The 20591-nt window shown below is 40.9% G+C and overlaps 1 protein-coding gene across 3 annotated transcripts in view; it reads left to right on the top strand.

The window, feature by feature from the left end:
• Window positions 1-18635, top strand: part of RYK (receptor like tyrosine kinase) — a 55751-nt gene extending 37116 nt beyond the window's left edge. For all 3 annotated transcript variants that reach the window (XM_072042303.1, XM_072042302.1, XM_072042304.1), the window contains exons 10-15: window positions 7451-7520; window positions 9387-9519; window positions 10787-10896; window positions 13166-13325; window positions 16593-16729; window positions 17567-18635. In XM_072042303.1, coding sequence (XP_071898404.1) covers window positions 7451-7520; window positions 9387-9519; window positions 10787-10896; window positions 13166-13325; window positions 16593-16729; window positions 17567-17678 — 722 coding nt within the window. In that variant the 3' untranslated portion in view covers window positions 17679-18635. The remainder of the gene's footprint in view (window positions 1-7450; window positions 7521-9386; window positions 9520-10786; window positions 10897-13165; window positions 13326-16592; window positions 16730-17566) is intronic.
• The last annotated feature ends 1956 nt before the right edge of the window (window positions 18636-20591 follow it).

Below are 20591 nucleotides of genomic sequence, written 5' to 3'. Positions count from 1 at the left end.
TATTATTCCAGGAACGCACGCAGTGAATTTGAGCTGTGCAGAGCCTTGACTCATTTAGTACATTCTGGCCAAGGTACATTTTTATTAAAAACAACCAATCTTGCTATTCAAGATAACCTGACTGCGTCTGTGTCATTTTTCTAACCACTTAAAATTTTTCTTTTGTACAAGAAAGGAGAGCTTGAAAACAATCCACCCATGAAAAGCACTGGAAACAAAATCACAGCATAAGTGAAGATTAACTCTTCAGGCTCCATCATTTTACTAACTTCAGCAAAGCTTTGAGTTTTGTTCAAGTCATCGTAGATCACTAAAGGACTTTTTCAGCAGCATTGGCCAATTCCAACATTACGCTATTGTTTGCTTTTTGGTTTTATGTGCTCTTAACTAGTTAAGAGCAGATGCTCAAACACCCTAGCTGTGAAGTTGTATGTTGAAGCCAGTCTGATTTAACTGTCCATGGCTTACAGACCTTTTACTGCCCTCATTCACGTGATGCCTCTTGGGGCCTGTTTATGGCCTGGCTTGGTGACCTTTAGGACTTCGTGTGTACATTTAGGTAGTGTCAGAACAAAGATTCTGAGAATTTACACCGTGCAAAGCAGGGAAAAGCAAGAGGCATAACTAGATGAGTTGTATGTTTAATAAGCTTTGCCTTAACAAAGTTGAAGAGCTTCATATTGGGCATACTGTATACCACAACCTCGAGCGTACACAGTGGTTCCCAATGTACCATTTTTAAATTGCATTGACTTCACATTCAGAAGCAGTACATTGTTAAATTGTACAAGTTTAAGTTCATTCTCTAAATGTCTTAAACACATGTATAAATACCTTCCGAAAATAAATAAAAAGTCCTTAATGTCCCAAAATCAGAGTACATGATCCTGTTTCTCTAGAAGACAGTTTACAACAACAAAAAAAATTAAGGAGTTCTGCTGCTTCTTGGAGTTTTCTTAAGTTTCATCATAGCAGGAGGATACATGAATTTAAATAATTAGGGAAAATAATAAATTCCTGGAAGTTGACTAAAAAAAATAAAATGTACTGTATATTATTCAATCCTAGTTCATTAAGAAAGTATAGCAAGAGACCTTAAATAGTACAATCTACATAAAATTAAGTGCTGTACTTCAACATCTTATTTTAAATATCTGCTATTTTATATGTTTCTGCAGGAAAAAATTGTTCTTTCATAATCCGAAGTACACTTATATTTACAAAGAGTTAAAGTTAGTACCTGTATTTCACTTTTGTTAGCTGCTGCCCTTTCAGCAGATGCTGAAACGTTAAAGCAGTTATCTTCCTTCCCCAGTTCTACTTCAGCTTCATTTTTTACTTTCTGATTTAATTTGAACAGATCGCTGAGCAAAGAGCCTTTGACTTGTTGCTGTATGCTGCTGTGACTCCAGATTCCTCCACTGCTAAGCAGGCAAATAACACTACCCCAAATCATGCTTCGCTCCGCTCTTTTCTACAGTTTAAATCTGTGTGTACACTTGTAATATAAGAAAACCAGAACAGCATTCCCCACTTTAGTGGTGGTGTGTTGAATCACTTCCAGAATACATTAAAATTGGGCTTGAATTTGAAAATGTAAACTGCCTTGCTTTGGAAAATGTGTGGTTGTGGCGTGGAAACAAACATTAGAAATAGCTTTGGTATTAAGATCGGAGGAGAAATCCTGCTGTGCTGGAATTCTAACAACACTAAGCATGGTGACCTACTCCGGGGCCTCCTTGGGTTGTTGGATGGATGTTTGACTTAACATGCAGAGTATTTGAGGTCTGTACGATGAGTGGTTGCCTTGTAAAGCAGAGAGCTGATGTGTGAAAGTACAGCCCTTACCTGAATGGCTCTGTAGTTCTCAGACTTGTACCTGTAAGAGAACTGCGAAGAGGAGCAAGGGTTTTTAACCCCTTCACTTCAGTGGTGGGCAGATCAGATGTTGCTGGCATCTACCTTGTCACTCGCTGCTGGGACCTCCTCAAGTTTTAAAGAATCAATGTTTGTGCGTGTGTATGTCTCCTTCACCCTATAAAAAGTAGATTGGATTGTGACTAATTGTATTCATTTTGATTTGATTTATAGCTCCTAACTTCCTTTAACAGCTCATTCTCCTATTGAAGGGAAGTTCTAAAAATGTCTCCCAGAACAACAGAGGTGAACTCAGGATAGTCTTTGTTCAATTTCTTCCAAAGACCAAAGACTTGCTGAGAAGGGTTAAAGCAGTATTCAGACGTGTAATCTTTGAACTGTGATTGAATTCTGCCTTGGGAGAAATTTTATGTAATGAATTGTTCTGCAGAAGCAGCGGTAATTAAAAAGAACGTGCTGATAGTAGGAGTATTTCTCACCTCAAGCTGAATATTTACAGTCAGGATTTTAATTTCCTAGTCTCGGTTCCTATGGACGCAGTGTGGGACTGCTGTGCCTGCCCATGTGCTTTACTCCCTTCAATAACTTGCACTAGTGGACTTTGTCACAGTATGTTTGGCAAAGCCTGCAAATCTGAAAGATAATTGAAGCAGTACAACCCGTGTGAAAACAGATAGCCATATATAAAGTGGATTGTATGAAACATTGATGTTGGGGAAAGTCTGCTGTGCAAGTCTGCAATGAGACAGATGGAAGTTGGCATGGGAAGAAGACACCTTAGATGGGTCCAAAAGTGAGAAAAGCTTTAGGTAAAATATCTCTTCAGATGCTGCTGTCAGGAGATGTGTTCACTGGAAGCCTTGATTGCCTAGCTGCCGTGCTTTGTGGAGCTACTTCTGATAGGAATGCTGAAAGAAACTGCTGTGTGTTGCTGTCCGTAGTAGGCTATGGAAAGGTTCTGGCATATCTTGTTTGAATTTTGAAACCTTTGGTTACGTTGTGCTTTTCCTTTACCTTCCTGTTCTCTGAAGTAATTTATTTTAATGACCGAGGTGCGATCTGAAGTCTGAAGTTGTAATACAGCGTTTGCTAATTTGTGATTCTGGAAGGTCTGACCTAAAATGTTGTTCTTGAAAGCCATCCAGCTAATCAGATAACCCAGCGCAATATTCAAGTAATTGCTGCTTTTCATCTCTGGTGGATAATTTGAGGTGTGGAGTGACTCTTCATGACGTACAACCACCCAGTGAACGCACGGCACGATGCTCTGCCATTGCTGCTGGAGTGCCCAGTCTCACAGCAAGCAAATTGGTGCAATTTTAGTGTCATTGCAAAACTCCCTGTAAACATGTCAGCTGTGTTACGATGATTCATGTGACTGATAGTGCTGGTAAATGAGGATTTAAAGCACAGTTTTGCAGATGGGATTGTGTAAGTGGTTAAAAATCTAGTAGGTGCTCTGTCCCTGGGAGCCAGGAGGGGCCTCAGCACATAAAACACCTGTCAGAATTGTATGGGGAGATTAGCCTCATTCATGAAAGTGGCGGTGCAAAGAGCCCTATTGTGCCTGTCTGTATACAAATAATGTAATAGTGTGAGATAAGCTTTGATATGGCTACAAGTTTCCAGAAATCCTAGCCTGTTCTTGCTCCGTGCCCAAAGGTAGACTTTCCCAGTCATTGCCTTGTAACAGCAAGGGTAAGATCATCTTCACAGTTCTGGGATGCACCTACATCTGTCTTAAATCGCTTCTGGTCTTGCTTTTGAGCACCTCACAAAAGTTGGGCCCTTCTTGTCCTAACTGAACATCTAGAATCACTGCTGTCTCCCAAATATTTGTCCTAACTCATGTCATCTCCTTTTTTTTTTTTTTATTTTTTTGTTTTTGCTATTCAAGTACTCAGCTGTTGGTGTGTGACAGCTTTGTGAAAATAGATGATGCTTTCTCAGGGCTGAGCAGCAGTGACCTGACTGTACCTCAGCTCACGATCATCAGCCTGCAGCTCCGTGGATTGCTGAGTGCAGAGGTATTCCCAATCACAAATAGCATTAATATCTCAAAGGGAAGTTTAGCTTTTTTAGGGCTTTGAAGATATTGTGCAACAAGCCTTACCCAGGATTGTTCAGCTTCAACTCAACACTGTTTCCTGATGATGAATCTAATGCATATGAGACTGTGGCCTCCTCTGTTGTGGCTATTGTAATTTGAGAGATTTATAGCCCTGTGGGAGGTTTTCCCCCTTCTTTTCCCCCCATTCTCTCCTGTATACCTGTACGTGTGGCCATATGAAGATCAAATAACCTCACAGATCCCAAACAGAAAGAAAACAAGCTGCAAAAGCTTGTGGGCATTCTTGTGTGTTTGACAAGATCATTCCACAAGTCTCGTTTTGTGTGGCTACAGAAACAAGAAAATACTAAATAAAACCATTGAAAAACAAAATACTAAAATGTGTGTGCTTACAGGTAGTGCTTAGAGATTTGAGGTATGGTTTCAGTAGAATGTTTGGCTAAGGCAGGAAGATGAAACCTATGGAATTTGTCCTAGTGTGTCCTCACTTGTGTCTCGTTGAGCTGGAGCTGACAGGTCAGGGCTGCCCCTGCACTGCCCAGGGGCTGTGAATTTCTCATATCAAAGCCAGAAAGGCTGTGGGGTTTCTTGACTGCTTACGTGAGTTTGCAATGCGGGATGGTCAGGTTGCCTGGATGATCATGTCCTCTGCAGCAAGATGTTTTATTGCCAAAATCATCTTTGTAATCTATGAAGACTTATCTGGCTATAATCTAATAAATGTGACTTTATGAAAATAAATGAGTTTAATTGCACTATTTATCATGTAACTAAAGAAAATGGTCATAAAATCAGGCTTAATTGCAATGGGAACTGTTGGAATAGCAGTACCCTGATTTTTTTTAATATTTTTGACCCGTTTTGGCTGGAATCGCTCAATTTTCAAAGTGATAATTTATGTTCTGTTTTGAATTATACCTAGTAAAACCACAATAATCAAATTGTATTCTTCTAAATTGGCACAGGTTGAAGTTGGAGGAGGATTAACCTTGCACTGCTATTGTTTGTTCTGTGTGTGTTGATTTGGTTGATTTTGTGTAAGTTTTTTCCATGCAGAAAACAAGGAAATAATATTGATAAGAAAACACAATGCAGATACTGGGACTGTTTCACCAGATAAGATTTAGATTTCCGTATATACTTGAATGGGAGTCAATCATCCTTTGGGTGCTCAGGAGTTCTAGCGTAGTCTGAGCTGAAAGAAAACACCGAAGCGTAACAATGACCTTGTGACAAACACCCTGTGCGATGGAAAGGGAAAGGCATCATATAGCAGCGTTGTCTGATGATGGGTGTGTTGTCCGGACCAGATTTACTTGTTCAGTAGATTTTAAATCCAGTTTTAAGTAAACTCTGATTTAGCACTTCAGATCATTGCAATGGTGAATCTTGTAATTAAAAGCAAACCAGTTAAGCAAGCACAGGGCCGAAGAGCGTGTGAGCAAGTTCATCAACCCAAACTTGCACCGGGTAATCTTTCGGCACTTCGTTGTACATTGGCATGAAGAAACTGTGGTCTGCTTGAATGCGAGTGGTTAATACATTTAAAATGGAAGCTTTATACTAGTCTAGTAACCTGCTAGCAGTTCCTCTGGCTTCTTGTAACGTGCTTTTGTGCCTTATTTTCTGTGCTGCTCGCCCTGTGGAGCAGCTGGATGCTTCAGCCATTCGTGCCTATACAAACTGATTTTAATGAAGCACCGCCTTTTTTCTTGTTGATTTACAAACCTGAGGTCTGTCTCCTTCAGATGAAGCTTGTCACTTAGGAAGGGCTAAAATAGCTGGATGCATCCCATAAGACAACAGAGCCGTGAATGTCATGGCACTTGGAGCCCTGTTTCAGGGTTTGGTGGTCTTGGTGCTTCAGCCTGCGCAGGGGCTGGGCAGTGATGCTCCCTAGAGGTTTCCAAGCATACTCAGGGTTCAGTGCTTCTGCCCAGGACTTACATCTGAATTTTTAACATTGATTTCCCAGTCTCTTTGTTTTTTAGCATCTGGATGCTTTTACGAAGGCATGCCTCCTTTTTGTTTTCTTCACAGCTGAGGTGGTGAAAGAGCGTCTGCGGCAGTTTGCCTTGGGATATCCTTTCTTCCCCTGGTGAAGTTTCTCAATCAGCTGATGTTTAGCAGTTCCCACGTACTTGAGTTACACGACTTCTCTTTTGATGAACCCTTCGCCCTTCCTAGGTTCATCAGAAGGGCTGCAGTGTGCCTGGAGCTGCCTGTGCTTCCAGCAGGTCTAGAAAGCTGCAGGCGAGTATGTGTTGTAGGGAGAGCCCATCTAGTAGCTTGCCATTGCCATGAGGGGGAGGCCACGCTCTCTCTCTGGGCCTTGTGCTTTCCTTCCCTACCTTGTGCTCTTCTGCACTGACCACATGCACCTCTCCTTCTGCCAAAAGTCATTTTTTCTTTTGCAAGATAACAGTTCGGTTAGGAAAGGGTCCGGTGAGGTGCCAGAGCTGGTATGAGGAGGAGGGCAAGACCATGAAGGGAGAAGAGTGGATGTGTGTTCTGTTCCTTATCCTCTTTACCTCCATTTCCCCTCCTAGGGCAGTAAAATGTTTATTTGACTCAGATGAGATATGTAAATTCATTCTAATACAGCACGGAGAACTGATTGGCCTCAGCTGGGTTCTCTCCTGTGCTAGCTTGCTGCAGGAGTGCTGGTTGTAACATGAAGGAGGGACAGAAGAGAGTGCACCTGGGTATGAAGAGGGGAGGTTTGTGTGAGCCCTGATTTACATTGCCTTAAGTTTGCCTATTGCTTCTTGCCACCAGGAAAAAAAAAACAAAACAAAACAAACAAAAAAATCAACACAAAAATGTTTGTGGGGAAGAGGGGTGCAGCCAGTGCTTCTGTCCAGAAGATGTTCTGCTTGCTGTGGGTTGCTGGAGTTATCAGAGAAGCTCGAGTTCCAGCTGGCAGCAGGGATTTCTTTGGTTTTTTAAAGCTGGGGAGGAGAACTGCAAACATTTCTAAGGTTACCAAGAGTCAAGTGTTTCAAGTAGGGAGCACTAAATATGTGAATCTAGGAATAAATGGTCTCTATCAACATGAAAGTAAACTGTAGAAGCCTGGGTTGTGATTCAGCAGCAAACTGGTGCCTTCTGTGCACCTCTGTGCTTTTGGGAAACGCCAGGCAAGCTCCCCTGCTTCCAGCAGTGCTGGCCCTGGGCGCAGGATTTGACCCCTGCTGCCTGGTTCAAGAGGTTTGTGTGTGCCCAAAAGCTGTCAGGAAGTGGCAAGAGTACATTCTGTCAGCACCTGCAGTTTTTTTTCCTTTTTTGGCTTCACCCAATTTGTTTAAACAGAAATATGCCCTAGAACTTGGCTTACTTGTGTGTGTTTTTTTTTTTTTTAACTCCATTTTAAAAATGTAGGTAAACAAATTCTATTTGTGCTCAAGTGACCTTAGCTGACTTGCAAATCTGGACCAAATTTCAATTAATACATCAGTTTGTTGCCAAAGTTATATCTGTAGCTTTTATTTTTTTCATTAGATCAAGCTTCAGAGGTGCAGGTGACAATGATGCTGACTGAAAGCTGTAAACTCAGAGGACTTCATCACAGGTGAGCTACTCAGTATTTATAAGCCAAACTGTATCTGTGCAAGATGAAAATACTTGTGCTTAAAGCTCCTTGGGAGGAGGCAAGATGATTGTTTACAAATTGAGCAACATGTTATATATTTCAAAATTTTCAAGCCGTAGAGAGCTGCAAAGATTTCTGCATGACTTTGAAATGCAGAGTTCCAGGCATGCTTCCTATTGCAAAGAGTGCCAGACACGCTTTTAGAGCTGCACAGTCAGTGAAATCAGAGGGTAGCAGTATATGGGGGAAACTGAGAAAGTCTTTGGTTTGGTGTTCCAGGCCAAGCAGTGAGATATGGTTAAATATTCCTTTAATATATGGCTAGATATTCCTTTCTTTCTCGGTTATTACAGAAAAAGCTGCTGCTGGCTTACACTGCTTCTTGCACAGGCTGTTGTCTAATGTGGTGAGATCTTAGTAATGATGAGGAGTGGAAGTCTATATACAGGTTGATTATCATTTTAGGTAATCTACTAGTCCGCCTTGTACTATTCATAATTTTCTACATGGCACAGAGGAGTCCTGTGACTAGATATCTGTGTATCCATGTAGGACACTGCTCTTTAGGACTCTTGCATGCATGTGTTGCCCTGGTATGGCATCGTAATGTCACTGATGGGATTTATTCCTTAGAATTACTGGCATGATTTTGGGGGTGATGGCTTACATTTTAAAATGAATACCCCAAACAGCTTGCATTACTTGCAGTTTTGCAGCTTAGATTGAAGGCTGAAATTGCCCTTAAAGACCTTTGGTACTAGCAAGGATGCAGATAAGAAGAAACCCACGCTCACCATCAGGTTCCATGGCTGTAGTTCATTGTTTTCACTGGTAACATAAGGGAAGGGAAGTTTAAGCAGAACTGTTAGTTCTACAGTGGATTTAAAAGCTGCTTTACTAAGAATTTTTATAATTAAGGACTTGTCTAAGAGACAGGATTGTGTAAAGAGCAATAGCGGCTTCTTGAGGAAACACAATTAAAAACTGAAGCTAAATGAAACAACCTTTCTCCCATTATTCAAAATCAGCTGTTATCCTTGCTTTTACAAGTCAAACTTCTTAAAAAAAATAAAAAAAAAATAATAAAAAAAAAAATCCCCAAAGCTGTTCTTCTCTATGACACCTATCAAGCTGGGGTGTTTATTTTTGTTGAAGGTAGAGCTAAACGGGCACATAGAGTTCATGGGTGTAACACCTGACTACCAGACCACTTCTTACAAGGACATGGGATTTCAAAGTTCCCCTCTAAAAATAATCAGAAATCATCAAAACATTCCTGGGATGTTTCTGATAGAAAATACAGTCCCCCAAAAATGTTTCAGGGAAAACTGAAACTCTATAGAGGTTGTTTCAAGTTTCTATGAATTTTTATGCTGATACTACAGGAAGATGTTAGTAAACAGTGCAGCACGAGGGTTATGTGAGCTGTCAGGAAGACTGAAACGCCTGTGGTAGGAGCCCTGAAGTACTTCTGCATTTATGACGCAAATCAATGTTAAGCTAATTCGAAACTAAAAGTTGCTGTTCTGGCATTTTGAAATGGATCAGGCACAATGTTTTTTGTCTTCATGCAAATGATAACCTGTATTCACCAAATCTTAATTCAACCCTCTTGGACAAGTGAAAAATCTGGGGGTTCCTTCCTAATGGGAAGATACCCAAATATTTCTCTACCTTCTGCCTCCCCCAAATGTCTGCTGCCTCGGTTATTTGGAGGCCTTTTGCTCTGCGATCTGTGTCAAAGGTTAATGCTTTTCTTTAGCGTTGAATTACTTTCATTTAGGGATTAAAAAGATCTTTGTCAAATTTCAACTTCATAAAACTAGGCATTTTGCTCTCTTCCAGGAATCTGCTACCTATCACTCACGTCTGTATAGAAGAGGGAGAGAAACCAATGGTGCTGCTGCCGTACATGAACTGGGGGAACCTTAAACTATTCTTGCGACAGTGCAAGCTGGTGGAGGCCAACAATCCTCAGGTAAACTAAGAAAATCTGTCACTTCCTGCCTGTTCAGCTTTTACTTGGAAACCTTGGTTTGTCATCTGTGTTTGTGCCTTAAAAGATATAGTTGTGTTGTTTACCTGTCCTACGGTGACAATGAAAGAGTTGACAAGCAGTTTCCTTAGCGTGTATTTATTTTGATTCATACAAGGAAAACATTCTTGGCTGCATTTATCACAGCTACTCAGAGACTAATGAAGCTGAGTTAAACTCTTGGTCAGGGTAGTAGCTGGTATATCAACGTATCTGGAAAAAAAAAAAAGCGGAAATGGTATATGGTTGTGGATTTAAGTTAGACAGGGGCAACTGGCAAGGGCTACCTGCTTCTGTTAATTTACAAGACCAATAAATTGTGATAAGCTGCTAAGATCTTTCAACTTTGATTCACTTGTTTTGCTGCTTAATCTGGGTTATAAATCTCTGTGCAGCACACTAATACTACCCTTTCCAAGAATTTAAACAAAGTGTGTTTGTATTATTTCAAACAGGAGTTGCCTCTTAGTTGGTATAACCATACTTCCCACCTAGCAAAAACTGGGATGTTTGGTGTCGGAAATGCTTAATTGAAGATGGAACTTTTATACAAATACCTAAAGTAAACTCTTGAATTTTCTGAAATAATAATACATGGTACTTGTTCTTATTAACAAGTAGTTAACAAAGAAGTCAGTGTGTTATTTTTTTAATTTAGTATTTAGTTTATTTTAACCACAGTCTTGCAGCTTCAGTGCCTACCTACATACTGGAGCTTTAGGAACACTGTAGAAATGAAAGAGAAAGTGGGGTATAGAAGTATGCAAGGGTTTGATTTATATGGAACTGTTAAATTGTAAAAGTAGGAGCAGCAGCCTTTAATAGTAGCTTTCAGCCATTGGCAGCAATGAGAATTTTTTCTGCTGCTTGAAAACGAGTTGGTTTCTAGAGAAACAGAAAGTGAACATAGTATGATAAGAAGGTAAAATCTGCCTACGTTCACCACTAATCCAGGGAAAAGCTGTGTAACAGTGAGAAAGTTGCAAATTGGAAATGTTTGCCCCTGCCATGTCAAGGAAAAAATGGGAGTTTTTTTTTTTCTTTTAAATAAAGAACAGGTGGTAGTGTCTGTAAACAGCTAGAAAATGAGAGATTACCGGCTAGTAAAGGTTAGGGGAGAGGGGAAGGGCACTAGAATGCAAATAAAATACTAACCTAGTAGGCACTGAGCTTGCAGTTTTGCATTGATTGCTCTTCTTTGCTCTTGCAGGCAATTTCCCAGCAGGATCTTGTACATATGGCTATTCAGATTGCCTGTGGAATGAGTTATTTGGCCAGACGGGAGGTCATTCACAAAGACCTGGCTGCTAGAAACTGCGTGTAAGTACTAAATGGGGTAGAGTCATTGTTGCAAAGTGTTACCTCACTAACCAGGGCTAAGATAGACTTTTTTTTTAATTGACCCAATCTCTACTTCAAAACATACCACTTTTTCTTTCCTAAGTTTTGTGCAAGTGCTCTTGTCAGTAAAAACTTTCTTTTAACTATAGGGTGAACCAGAATGCTTTTTTTTTTTTTTTTTTTTTTTTTTAAAAAAAAAAGAACAGAGCATCCAATTCTGAAAGACTGATAGTAACTTTTTGTCTTCCCTTATTTTTTCAAATGCTCTCTTAAAGGAAGCCATTAATGTTAATAGGAACTTGGAATATCTTGGCAGTTTGCTAGTGGACAGGTTTTCCACCAGTTACTGTTGGACAGAGGATGCAGGAACATCTACCCTCTAGCCACCCCTCATGCTTTTGAACCAATGCTACAATGCCACCTTAGCAAAATCTTCCACATGGTGTAAGGATGCTCAGTTTGATACAGTTCCTTAAACACTCTTAACTCCTATTGTTTTTTTTTCCTCTGGTGGCTGTATTGAAAAAGTGATACCATGGAAAGCAAAAGTCATAAGCAGTGCTCCAGGAAAGCTACCTGGTGGCAACCTCTCATTTCAGTGCAGAGGATTAATTGCCTCGTGACATTCCTGTCCAAAGGGTCAGCAGTCTAGCCAACTTTAGTTCCCACCCTCCAGGGGCAAATTCCAGCTTTGTTTTAGTTGCCATACTTGTGATCCTGAGTGCTGGCAATAGTACTCAGTTTGTAATGCATCTGGTGCTTCTTCTTCATGGCAAATGCAGGCAGGAGCTGAACGTCAGCTGATCTCTGCTGCAGTACAAGAACTACTGGACTAGCCTTGGGTTTTTAACTAGAAAAGGAGGTGGTCAATAGCCAGGAGTCCTTGAAGGGCTTTATCTGCCACTCCCTTCTTTTCAAGGTTTATTCCTGGGAGTACCTCTGTGTAGGAAAGACAAGGAGGAGTTGGTATGAAGTGTATAAGGTCTATGTGTCTGTGTTAATTTGGGGAAGAGAGCCAGGATTGCAGTGTTCTTAGCAGGTTTGTGAAGGAGGGAAATACTCAAGTGTCTTGGGCCCAGTTGGAAAGGACATAATCCATAGTCCATGACACAAGTCAGGGCTCTGTAGTCACTGGAAAGTACCCTTTGTACTTGTTCATAGGCAGATCTTCTAGGAATTTCTCTGAACTTCATTTGTGCCTATTAAGAGTGAGAAGATATGGAAATGTCTTGGTCTATAAATTTTGAGGTCACTGAACAGACCCGAAAGCACACAGGAATGGGGTAAATGTGAAGGTACCTGGAATAATAAAGCAGCAAGCACACAAATTGAGCATTTATATTTAATTTGTCTCATCAAAATAAAGAAGTACTTGAAAAAATGAAGATGGCAAACACCATTAAAAAAAAAAAGACAACCAAAATCACAGTGTTATTTTCTTATTCTTGTCACAAAATATTTAAGCTAACATTTTCCCCATATTCTGAAGTCAGATGTTTGAGAACACTGAATTTTGACTTTTTTTTTAAGTTTAAAAGAGCATGAATTAATGTCCCAGAGGGGGGGAAAAATCAGTAGGCAAGTTTATTCCATAAACACCCACTAAAGGTTCCTCTGTGCTACTTTGAGGCTTTTTTTGTTGTTGATTACAAGTAAGTTTTCCTTAGCCAGCTTCCAATTTCTCATTGCCCAACAATCAGAGTGAGTATCTTTTGCTGAGGCAGTGTTTATGGAAATAAATATTTTATTAGAGCAAATATTATTGATTAGGGATGAGGTTTTAGGTCACAAATGATACCAGTTGCTTTATCAAGATACTATTAGACCTTGTTTTGCCTAAGTATTTAGCTCATAAATGCCACAAGGGTACTATAGCTAAAATAATTCAGCTGAAAGTGTATCTCCAAGGGAACAATAATAATTAAGGGAGTTCATTGTTTGCTTTAACTGTACTTTTCTGCATTTGTAAATGTTGTATTTTATTTAATGTAAGATTTCTGATTTTTGTAGTGCTTATCCATTATCACAGAGTAAATAGAATCATAGAATCATAGAAATACTTTAAATAGTATTTAATAACCACAGAATAAGTGTCTTGATCAAGAAGAATGCTAACCCTTTGATGTGTCGATAGCGTGATCAACATTCCCTAATGAAACCCTGAGTTGAAAACTTAAAGTGGTGTGTAAATATTTTCTGTAAAACGGTAGTGCTGAGGTTGCTAAATACTTCTGTTCTTTTAAATTAGCATTGACGATGCACTTCAGGTTAAGATTACAGACAATGCGCTATCTCGAGACCTGTTTCCTATGGACTACCATTGCCTGGGGGATAATGAAAATAGACCAGTTCGATGGATGGCTCTCGAAAGCCTGGTTAACAATGAATTTTCCAGTGCTAGTGATGTGGTAAGTTTCGTTGTTTTTTCCCCCCTTACGTTTTGTAAATGTATTTTGATAACTTTTCTTCCCCCACCAAACCTTTCTCAGTAATTACAGAATCATGGCACTGAAGAGATATCAGTGATTTATCCAGAACTGCTCTTCTGTTTCCTGTGTTTGCTGCTTAGGATAGATAGTTTAAAGGTCAAGCAGGCACTTCTCGCCTGGCGGAATTAATTGTCTGTTGCTCCTTGTCCTACTTGGTAGTGTTAGCAGAAAAGACAGTTACATTCAGTGAGCAACCTGTATCAGCACGTTTGCTGTTTGAATGAACATGATCTGTAGTCCACTAAAGATGTAAGAAATAGTGATGGTTCTTACATGCTTTCCCCTCTGGGAGGTTGGCTTTGAATTTGGGATCAACAGGTGAAATTGTCAGTGTTTTACTCTTCTATGGGGAAGCTCCAAGTTGGACAGAGTACTTTGCAGGTAGGGAAAAGGTGGGAAGAATTGTTTCCCTTGACCTACTGGCTATATTCATGGTAACAGAGCCCAGAATACAGCTGGCTTTTTGCTTCAAAGACACGCTGCTGATGCATTCAGTTTGTTCATGAGGATCCCAAGGTCCTTTCCTGCAAAGCTGCTTTCTAGGCAGACAGCCCCAGCCTGTCCTGTTGCAGGGGGTTATTCCATCCCAGAGGTAGGACTTGGCATTTGTTTTTCTTGAATGTTGACATTCCCTCCACTTCTCCAGTTCCTCTTCAGTCTGCAGAAGCCCTGACCTCCAGCCTGCCAGCTACTCTGCTGAGTTTGGTATCATCCAGAAACATCCTCAGAGTCCAGGTTGTTACTGGAGATGAAGCAGTGCTGATGGCTGAGCAGCGTCACTATAACCAGCTGCTAGTTGGACTCACGTTGCTGATCACAGCAGTTTGAGTCCAGCAGCCCAGCTGCTTTACTGAAAACATCTTGCCACTTGGGCTGTAGGGATGCTATGGAAGATGATGTCAGTGGCCTTGCTAAAGCCAAGGTGAACATCCATCCGTTGCTCTTCCTGTACTCACTGTGTTCTCAGCAGAGTAGCAGGTAGCTTAGTTTGGCAGCTTGCCCTCAGTAAGGCCATGCTGGCTGTTCCCAGTCACCTTGGATGCATCCCCTCCGGTCCAATGGTCTTGTGTTGATGCACGTGATGAGCTTTGGTTCTCCAGACTCGCTCCCTGCATGCTCGTGCAGTCTCACTGTGTTCCTCAGGCAGCCTTCTCCTGGATCCACCTTTCTTTCCTTCCTTGGTGCCTGGGCTTAGTCAGTGCATCCATGGTGGCCTTGTACTGTGCTTGCTCAGCTTCCTGCACATCTGAACAGGCTGTTCTTGTGCTCACAGGAGGGTGTCCTGTGAGAAGAACAACCTTTGGTAATTTGAGTACTAATTAGATAAACCACTTCCCCTTATGATCTGTCTCTTCCTGCTAATGGGGTATTTACTTTGGTAACGATGCTCTCCTTAACGTGGCTACATCCAGAGATTGCAATCTATTTCTTAAAATGTGCTAGTTTAGGAAATTTTTGAAAAGATCTGGTTGTGTTTTCCTCATTGCCACAGTCTTTGTACATCAAGCCATACAAAAAAAAAAATAAATAAAAAAAGAAAAGGAAAGAAAGGGAAGGAGTCAGCTCTGCTGCTCCAGAAATACTTCTGTTCTCATTATACCCATGTGGGGTTTTATTACACCAAACTTGAAGACAGACCAGGAAATAGAAATCGCCTATAAAGGCATGTTTTGATACTAAACGGGATCAATAAAAACATTGATTTCTTCTTACTCACTTTCTAAAATCTGGAACACGAACGCATTTGCTGGTCATGAAGACTGGACTGGAAATGAATGTTTATATAGCACTGCCAGTAGAATTTTATTAGGAAGCAGGCACCTCGGTCTCATAATCATTTTAGAAAACTTCAGTGCAATTCAGCTTACAGTATTTTAACACAAAACTCCCTTTTGTATTACATAAAGTCAGCTTCTACTATGCAGTTCGGTACTTCACATGCGTAGCTGTTTGAGTTTTGTAGCATGCAAAATGGGAGATCTTTCTGGGTATAGAATATGTGCCCTAATTATCATTTTTGCAATTACCTGGATACTTTTCACAAATATGTTGTAATATGTTTTTGTCTGTTCACTTGGAACAAATCTAAATACCAACTGCATGCAGCTTTATCGGTGATGAAATCTGTTACAAGAGATTTAGGTGTTGTCTGCTAAGATGCAATTAGCATGTGTTCTAAACTTGCTTTTTGGATGCATTTCTCTAAAACAGTTTTCCTGGCTTGAAACATTTTTAATGTATTCCTCCTCTGCCAACAGTTATACCAGTCAGCTAAAGCATATTAAAACAATTCCTGATGACTTTTAATTGTGTTTTTTCCCCTCTCTGGTGGACATGAAGCTCTACCTTTTTATGCTGTTTTTATGCAGTTTCTTACAGAATTGGAAGTAGCTATATTCTTAAAGTAGTTTTGCTTGAATTGCTTTTTATTCTAACTCTCTAGGTGCTCTACCACCTGTTTGTTGGCATTTTTCTTACCTCCCTTGCCTCCACACACTGCTAATAGGTGTAGCTGTTCAGCAACAGGCCAGGTCTGTGTGCCTGCCATTCTCTGGCTCTGAGCTTCTCAAAGGACACTGGCAGCATCCCTTAATTTAAACACTCCTAATCAAAGCCACCTTTGATTAAAACTTGATTAAAGTTTTCAAGGCTGGGAGAAAAAAGGCAGTTCTGCCCCTTCTAAAATAAATCATGATGATTGCAGTACGTTTAACTTCTCTTGCGAATCTTCATTGTGCAGTATCAGCATTCTCTTTTGGTTTTGTCTCTTTGCTCTCTGGGTACCAGCTAGTTAAACCACTTTACTTGTACAATGCTTGTGCTTGTATTGATTGATTGAGTTTTCATCTTTATAAGCTCCTTTTAGAAGGAGTGTCAGATAAATGATGTGTTGAAGGCTGATCCAGCTGCCAGGTTTACTTAGATAAAATCTTTGTTTTTCTCAGAAGTCTTACTTCTGGGCGTATACTCAAAATATACAGAGAATTTTGATTTAGAAAAATGGTTTCATTCGCTCTGCTATTCTGAACCTTTGAATTTCGTAGGACTTCTATGAGAAATTTTGGGTAGTGTTTTTGAAGGGGGTAAACATATGAACTCATTAAATCAATTTTTATTAAAATCAATAAAAATAAAGTTTAATGTTCCTTAGACTTGTTAAGTGGGCTGCATGCTTTTTCTTTTCAGTGGGCCTTTGGAGTAACACTGTGGGAGCTGATGACTCTAGGACAGACTCCATATGTCGACATCGACCCCTTTGAGATGGCTGCTTATTTAAAGGATGGCTATAGAATAGCTCAGCCGATCAACTGTCCTGATGAACTGTAAGTGTGCATCTTTGGAGAAAGGGTAAAATGTCTCTTTTGGAACCAGCATGTTAAGCCAACCTTATCAATGAAAGAGCCAGGTCTGCTTCTCCCATTCCTGTTTGTTTGTTTTTGCTGACTCTTGTGTAAGTATTTGCGTGGCTTCGCAATGATCTGCCTCGAGGAATGCAAGCTGACGTTTTTTGTTGTTGAGTTTCATTTAATCCTGACCCACCTCTCTTCCTTATTCTGATATGTGAATGAGACGGGGTTAATCATCAGGCTGAGAAGAGGGAGCTGAAGGGGATGGAGGTTTTCCACTTCGTATTTGTGGGGCTGTGGTGTAAGAATCTGCTAGGTTTGTGGGGAGTTTCAGTTCTCTCAGCAAGACTAAAGAGAGAAGCAATCTGTGTAGTGACGCTCAAACAGCAGCACTCTCAGTGTTTAATCATAATCTTAATGGGATGGGAGAAAGCAAGAACACAGGCACCACCTCCTGCCTCACATGTTCTTCCAAATCCCCTTCCCGTAAACCTACCACAGAAGCGCTTTGAGCTATGCTTTTACAATACTTCAGCAATTTCCGATGAATTATGTATTACTTCCTCCTGGATTGCCTCTGACCTGTATCCTGAATCAAAACAGTGCCTCCAGTCATGGCGTGTTTATTGATCGTTCCAGGTGTCTGTCTGCAGCAGGAGTGATTCAGCACAGTGTATCAGAAAACGCAGGGTTCCTTTTCTCTTCCTCTGGTTGCCAGGCTTTCTTGTGCCAAATGTTGTGTTGTTTTTCATTTTCAGGCTTGGGACTGTGGTTGCCAAGTGTGTGTTCTCATGTCTTCTGTTTGTCTTCCAGGTTTGCTGTGATGGCCTGCTGTTGGGCCCTAGATCCTGAAGAAAGACCCAAGTTTCAGCAGCTGGTGCAATGTTTAACTGAATTCCATGCAGCATTGGGAGCCTACGTCTGAAACTGCGGGGGAAAAGATTCAATTCACTGACTGGGAAGAAGGCATGGCATACGTTTGCAGCTCCATGCATCACTCGGACTCGCACACGTGATGTGTATAAAGCAACACTAAAGGGAGAAAGCACTTCTTCCAAAACACTGTGCCTTAGAATGCTTTAGTAGTCTGAAGTTTTTTGTAAGACCTCTTGATGTTGAATATTTTCTAGATTATCACTTTTGCTAAGTTAAATCGAGACCTTTTTATTTGCCAGCAGGATTTTTAAAGTGTAGTGATAGTGAACTTGAACACAAGATTTGGATGGACTTTGCACTCTTACAACAGACAAGTGATATTTTTTTTGAAGGGTATGTGGAACTGGTAGAAAAGTGAGGATAGGGGGAATTAATGCAAAAAACACGTTGCAGAAAAAATTCCCTGCTTTTTAAAAATGTTGAAACTGAATCTTTCTGACCAGCTCTAGTGTTTGTACTTGTATGTATCTGGAATAGCTTTTTAGTATCAACTTCTTCTATTTTGAGACAACAGCACATTGTGGTTGGATCCACAAGCGGCAACTTACTTTTTTAACCCATTCATGAATGTTTTTTTGGAAAAGCTGGTCTTCAGGATGCAATATCCCCTTTTTAAAGCAGTAAGTGATTATGTAAAAGTGATTCCAGTTTACCTCACACAGAGAGTAGCAAAGGGAGGGGTGGCCTGAAAATGGTACCCCTCCTTGCAGATAAAAGGCTGATGTGATTTTTAAGATGGTTTTATGTGCTAAATAGAGGCCTTCAGAGAAGTGCCAAAGCAGCCCTTGCTTGGGAGTCTTTCACCTCAGACTTCTGGATCACAGTTTCTCTTGTTGAAAAGGTACTGGTTGTTTTTTTATGGGCTTTTATGGCCTGAAACGGGCTTAAATATATAAATATATATTTGTAAAGACACTTGCAGAGTAAAGAATGTTTTTCTATTACATCTAATGTGAAAGTTTGGTCCCTCACATTGCCTGTATGTACAGGTTGGTGGTTGTCATTGGGGGAAGAGCTGGTTTGAAGACACTGTGCATTGCTTTCCACCCTCCCTGCAGAGCTAGTCCCTGAGACTTTATATATTGTCTTGCTGCCTTCATTAACCCAAATATCCATTCCACCCCAGGTTGAGTTTGAACATTGAGAGTATTGAACAAAGTTTTTCAGGAAAATGTGTGATGATCCACTGGCTGAATCACAGAATCATTCATGTTGGGAAAGACCTCCAGCATCAAGTCCATCTGTTAAACTAGCACTGCCAAGTCTAGGCTGAGCCTCAATAACTTTCAGCTTCCACATATAACAAAACTATTTATGAAATAACCTTCAGTTCTCCAAATGCACTGTAGAATGCATCCTCTACAGTGATTGTAGGTTGCACCTTAGCATAATGTAAAGCATGAGGAATTTGCCTTTCGTCTCATGCCATCGTCAGAATAAAGCATCCATCACCTAGACTGTTTGTGCAACTGCATGTTGGGGAGCATTGCCCTGACAGGCTCCATAGTGATCGCGGCATTTTAGGAGACTGATCTGCAAGTACGAGCAGCTGGATTTGGCTGTGTTGTGCAGTTGTGCAGCTTTTGTTCTTTCCAGATTTCTCAAAGCTGAACCTAGTTGAAGGCAATTAATCCTCTCTAATTAGTGTTGCGTGAGGCAGAGCTCTGGGCAGTCAGTTGTCATTCTCACAGGCTTCCCCTTTGCCTTGCTGAACTACAACAGAGCGTCCTCCAACTTGCAGGACCTTTTCTGCCTAAGCTCCAGTGCTACTTATCTGCGGCTATGGAGCCAAGGCTTGCTTTATCCTAGAAGGAAAATTTCCTGCTGGCTCTAATATAACTCAAGTCTGGGCATGTTACGACGGGCTGTGTTTGCTTGAGTGAACTGAAACTGCTTACATTTGGTTAGCTTTGGACTCGCTCGGTTTGGGGGTAGCAGTGAGGTTTTGTTTGTGTGGTTTTCTGAGATCTTGTTCATTTCTGACCCAGGAAAACTACCCAGTGTCAACACTTGTTTACAAAGACTTGGTTAAAGCTGTCAGTGGCAGAGTTACGTGAATCAAGATCTGTGTTATGGTGGGGATCTAAGGTTATTTTTGAGATTAGAAAAAAGCTCAAAGTGAAGATGGTGCACACGCCGTATTTTATAGGGTAGCATACGCTTTGCAAAGTGTAATGCAGCGGTTGCACACAAGATGTGTGGGGTTGGTTCATCTCTGGTAGGTACCCAAAGTGATGTCTACCTGCTGTGGTCTCAAGGTGGGCTGTGGATGTGCTGAGCTTCAATCAGCACTGGCTGGGGGAATGGCAAACTACATCAACAGGCTGTTTCTTAGCTGCTCTGATGAGTGTGCACATCGACAGAGGCAAAAAGTGTTCAGTGTGTTAGGGTACAGATACAATTACCGCTTTTGGAATCTCTCCTTTCATTTAAACGTGCTTCACTACAGGAGTTAAGGCTAAGGTATGCATTTTACTGATAGCACAGCTACCTTACCTTGAGGAGATGCTGCGAAGGCATTTATTGCATCCAAGATTGCAGATAGCTTTCATGGATGCATTTTTCTTCGCTGCTGCACGCGATACATCTTAGCTTCATGACCATGTGGGCAGGCTCTGAGGAGCAAGGCATTAAGGTAGAAGACGAAAATACAAACTTCTTGGAAGGAGAATATTGTCAGCAGCTGCTACCACTTTGGACTCAAAGCATGGAGGCGATGTTTTGTGTGCGGGACAGACAAGAGATAAGTGCTAAAGGAGAAGGAAACAGCTGTGAAAATGCTAATCAGATTTCTGAGGAAAAGAGCAGGGTGGGCTTGGAGTTCTCCCTACCTAATGCTTTGGAGCATGGAAGCTGCTTGCTCTGGCTTCTTTGTAAAATAATGTCACTGGAGACTTCTGCA

This window comes from Anas platyrhynchos, chromosome 9 (genome assembly GCF_047663525.1).
Source record: "Anas platyrhynchos isolate ZD024472 breed Pekin duck chromosome 9, IASCAAS_PekinDuck_T2T, whole genome shotgun sequence".
Lineage (NCBI taxonomy): Eukaryota > Metazoa > Chordata > Aves > Anseriformes > Anatidae > Anas > Anas platyrhynchos.
Note: the sequence above shows the minus strand (reverse complement) of the source record. Positions and strands in the feature narration are given on the sequence as shown.